The 5,062-nt window shown below is 39.0% G+C and overlaps 1 protein-coding gene across 1 annotated transcript in view; it reads left to right on the top strand.

Annotated features, from left to right (window-relative positions):
* The window catches only part of DIP2A (disco interacting protein 2 homolog A), a 142,234-nt gene that overhangs the window by 83,322 nt on the left and 53,850 nt on the right, over window positions 1-5,062 (top strand). The window contains exons 10-12 of the mRNA XM_023739099.1: window positions 2,890-3,000; window positions 4,398-4,521; window positions 4,933-5,042. Coding sequence (XP_023594867.1) covers window positions 2,890-3,000; window positions 4,398-4,521; window positions 4,933-5,042 — 345 coding nt within the window. The remainder of the gene's footprint in view (window positions 1-2,889; window positions 3,001-4,397; window positions 4,522-4,932; window positions 5,043-5,062) is intronic.

Genomic DNA, 5,062 nt, shown 5'->3' with positions numbered 1-5,062 from the left:
TGAGAATTAGACGTAGAGGACAGGTGTTTGAGAATTAGACGTAGAGGACAGGTGTTTGAGAATTAGACGTAGAGGACAGGTGTTTGAGAATTAGAGAGAACAGGTGTTTGAGAATTAGCATGGATGTCCCTGGAGATTGAGATGACAATATTGTTGTCATAAATCAAGAAAAGGATGCTAGTAGAAAAGACAGAGAGGGAAAGTAGGAGAGAAAAACAGTATAAAAATTAAAAGAAGGCCCAACATTTGACTAATAGGAGTTCCAGAAAGAGAAAGGAGAACAGAGGGTGGAAATTTTAAATGATAATAATAACACAAGATAATATCCTAGACCTTGAGAGCATGAGTGTTCACAATTAAATGGTCTGAAATTGGATATGTTTTATATATATATAGTAGATCCACACCAAAGCATATAATCATGAAATTGCATAATACCAGGAATACAGAAAGGAATTTCAAAGCTCCCAGGGGGGAAGAAAAAAACAGGGTATATAAAAGGATCAGCCATCACAGTGGCTTTGGGACTTCTCAGTAGTAATACTGGAAGAGTGGAGTGATGCCTTCAGAAATTCAGAGGAAATACAGATTTTGACCTACAAGTCTAGTCCTAAAACATTCAGCAGATGTGAGGATGGCGTAACCATTTTCAGACATGTAGGACTCAAAAAAATTTACCTCACAAGCACCCTTTCTGGGAAGTTCCTAGAGGATGTGCATCAGCCAAATGAGAGAGTGGGGTCCCAGGAGGACTACAGGCAGGCAGCCAAGGAGTACCCCAGTCAGGACGAGCAGAGTGGAGGCCCCACTGGGGGGAGTAGTCAGCAGCAGGTAAAACTTACAGGCTCACCTGACTAGTTGGTTGTTTGGAAAATAATATTGATAGGTATTTGACACATCTGGTGAGCATTTTAGAACAAGTCCGCCAGTGCATACGTAGAAAGGAAAGCAAGTGAAACATTATGGTAGCTATTAGTGTCAGAAGGAAAAGAAATGTGTACTTGGCTATAAAAATGAAAACAGTATGAGAATGATACTTTATGATCATTGGACTTATGAGTGAGATTATGTGTTGTGCTATAGAATGAATCTGTAAGAATCACTGATTTATTTTTCTTGGGAAAAAAATTCTCACAATGACCAAGGCTTCCAGATACTTTTTTGACTTGCAAGAGAATCGTGTAGATAGGTTAATTATGAAAAGATCATCGAGGTCACAGTGAGTGAGCTAATTATCAGAGCTTGTTGACAAAACCAACCTCCTATACACAGAGCTCTCCTTAACAGTTTTTCTAAAAACATATTTCCTAAACCAAACGTGGCCTCCAGGTTATAGTTTACAGTTCTGGGGCAGCCACTCCTAAAAGCAACTTTTGAAGGAGAACCCTGCCCTTTTCGACAAACTTGTTAGAAACTCCATTTCCATACCTCAAATACAGAATAAATATAGCTTAACTGTTTTTTTTTTTTTTTAATGAAATGGAAGGTTATTAGTTATTCATTATTTTATAGTCTCAAAAGTTCTGTGCTAACAGTCTAGTAAATTAAATTTTATTGTGATTTATGACTTACGGCTTCAAGCGTAATTATTACCATATGTGGGGCTTACAAAAGTTGTATTGCATAAATAGCTTTTGATTTAACCAGATGCAGGTAGTCCTTGACTTATGACAGTGTTCCATTCTGATGACTCCATTGTAAGTTCTGATGTAAGTCAAATACCTCATTTTTTTTTTTTTTTTAGTTTTTGTTATTATTGTGTTTTATTATCAGTATCTGTATAAATCATAAATTGAACATCCACGAATGAACATCTGAGAATGATAATACCAGCAGAGTACATGCTGCAACATTGTATGTAGTACATATTACTAATGATAAAACGTATTTAAAAAAATAGATGGTCATAAGTGTGGTTCATTATAACTGAAATATGTCATAAGTTGGGGACTGTGTGTATTGTAAAAAAATGGAAATTGGGATGATGGGAAGGGGGAAAGGGGGAGGAATGCAAGACAGCTAAATACTCACCTACAATAACAGGAAATAAAATAGATATTGAAATTTTAAAAATAAAATACAACAGTATAAACATAATATTTGAAAATCTGGTAGTAAATAGCAAAATAAAGGTCTAAATACTGTAAAAGTGGTTAACTTTGGGGAATGGAAAAGGGTGGAGCATGGGGGTATTATTTTCATTAGTATTTTTGCTGTTTTAAGTTCTGTGTGTGTGTGTTAATATAAAAATAAAAAATGTAAGATAAATAAAACAGAACTTACAATTAAACAGTGGCAGCATGATGACCAGTTGGGAACAGAGAGTGGGCTGCCCCCTGGTGCTTAAGGGAAGGAGAGTGTCTGTGTGGGTGTCTCTCAGCCGACATGTTCTGTGCCCACCACGCTTCCTGGTAATACACTTCGTCTTGAACGAAGAGCTCCTCAATTAAAGCTTTGTGTTAGGACTTTTCCTTTTGGAAAACACTCTTAGATATAGTCTGGCTCTTGTCTTTACATGTTGGTGGTAATAGATAGTGAGTGCTGGTTAGTCACTTGCTTCCTGTCCAGATTGTCAGGGTGGATGGGAACTGGGTCTGGATCCCATAGACACACCCTGCGCTAGGCCGTCGTTTAAAACCCAAAAATGTAAAATCTTTCTTGCATGTGGAATAAAGATCTCATTCTAAAAACTATTTATTAAAAGTTACATGAATGAGGAATTTAGGGACCAAGAATAGCCCCCCAATTAGATTTTTCTGAGCTAAATTTGGAAAACTAAGAAAATCTGAAATTTCTAAATTGCATCTAATCAGCAGAGTTCTTTCTAAAAGTTGAGATGACTCAAAGCATTTGCAAGCGTACTTCATGTTTTTCTTTGCACTGTTCTAGGTGGCACTCGTGTTTCCGAACAGTGACCCTGTGATGTTCATGGTTGCGTTTTATGGATGTCTCCTGGCAGAGCTGATTCCTGTCCCCATAGAAGTGCCATTAACAAGGAAGGTAGCAAAGTCGGTCCAGTTCACGGGATTCAGGTTCCGTGAGATTTGATTCTGAAATTGACAGCAGAGCTCAGTGGTATCTTCCTTATCCTTTATCCTAGGGAAGCAAGAAGGGGTGGAAGGCAAGTGGCCATTTTGACAGAGTGGATGAATACGGTGGGAGGCAGTCAGCCTGGGACTTGAGACATAAACTAGATGCAGTTTAGTCTATAACAACTCTTCTGTATGTATCTTGTTAATGAGAAGTGTACTTAAAACAGTTACGATAGTAACAGTTCCCAAGCTTGTGAAATGGAGCTGTCATATCATCTGTCAGAACTTCCCGGCATAAACAGACACCGTGAATATATCACCACAGTGATGTATTAGAGCTCATCTCTCGGTCAGTGTACAAGGTTTTGAGTGTACAAGGTGAAACTTGCCATGTTTCTCTTCACTTACATGACAGCAGTCTGTATGAGTGACAGATGATTCACAGTGATGCTTGCTGATGTATTAAAAACCGTTGCCATCGAGTCGATTCTGATGCATAGTGACCCTATAGGACGGAGTAGAACTGCCCCATAGGTTTCCAAGGAGTAGCTGGTGGATTTGAACTGCCAGCCTTTTGGTTAGCAGCCATAGCTCTTAACTACTGTGCCACCAGGGCTCCTGCTGATGTATGAGGTAGCCATAATATTTTAGATATAAATATCAGTAACCTGATTTTTGAAAAAAAAATTTAATTTTAGGAGTAGATAACTTTTCTGTCATCCCCTCAATCTGTCCCACTGTTGAGGTGATAATTAATATAAGCATTAACAACAAATACTCAAAAATTCCAAAGTAAAATCTGCAAATAAAACCTAGCAGTATATTTAGAAGGATAATATTCGATGAACCTGTATTTGAATACAGTGATTCTTAGGAAAAAACTTAACTAGAGATTTATCAAACTTAGATGAAGAAAATGATGAAACCACTGAAGGACATTTATAAAGGAAGACTTGACTAGTAATTGTGTGGAAATGATCGTTATCGTTAAAGACCAGGCCAACATAGATTCATCTGTGAATTTCAGACACTATCCAAGTCAAAATTTCAGTGCTGTTATTTTTGGAGCTTGGGAGAATGCTTCTAAATGTCATTTGCAAGAATAAACTTTGAGAATTAGCCCATTATCCAGACCTTTATGTTTCACTACAAAAAATAAAACCAAAAAAATCATTTAAATTTTAAAAAAACTACATTTTATTTTTATGAAGACGGAGTCTATACATATAATAGGATTGAGTTGTTCTAGCAGTTTGTTTAGGATGTATAAAGAGCTGTTTTTTGTGCACGGACCTGAAGCAGTACAGGATTCAGTGCTGTGGCCCCACTGAGGTGTCTCATACCCCACTGCTGTGTTTTCTGCAGGATGCCGGTAGCCAGCAGGTGGGGTTTCTGCTGGGCAGCTGTGGGGTTGCCCTGGCCCTGACCACAGATGCTTGTCAGAAAGGCCTCCCCAAAGCACAGACTGGAGAGGTGGTGACCTTCAAAGGTGGGGTTCTCAGGGCAAGGGACGGTCAGTATGGTGGTTGTGTTCTTTGTCGAATTGCCCTCTAGGCATACTTTTCCCAAAATCAAACATTACAGAATCTGATGGGTCTTTACCAAAAATGTTGAAGCCCTTGTGAATGTTCATTTTCATCAGGTGATATGTAAACCCAGCTGGTTTTGAGTATCTAGATCTATGCTATCCATTACGGTAGCCAATGGCCATGTATAGCTAGTTAAATTAAATATAAAGTAATTAAAATTAAACAGGACTAAAAATTCAATTCCTCAGTTGCCCTCCCAACATTTAAAGTGCTCAATCACTAGTGGCTGCCGAGTTGGGGTTCTGGGTGTGGGGAGCAGAGACCCTTTGACACTCACATGTGCTGTGTTACCTTGTCTGCACTGTTGGCAGGTTGGCCTCCCCTTGCCTGGCTGGTGGTTGACGGGAAGCATCTGGCAAAGCCCCCTAAGGACTGGCACCCGCCGGCTCAGGATGCAGGGGACGGGACTGCCTACATTGAGGTAAGAATCTCCTTAGCTAA

The sequence above is a fragment of the Trichechus manatus genome, unplaced genomic scaffold (assembly GCF_000243295.1).
Source record: "Trichechus manatus latirostris isolate Lorelei unplaced genomic scaffold, TriManLat1.0 scaffold00128, whole genome shotgun sequence".
Classification (NCBI taxonomy): Eukaryota; Metazoa; Chordata; class Mammalia; order Sirenia; family Trichechidae; genus Trichechus; species Trichechus manatus.
The sequence above is the reverse complement of the archived record's forward strand: the minus strand, read 5'-3'. Positions and strand labels throughout refer to the sequence as shown.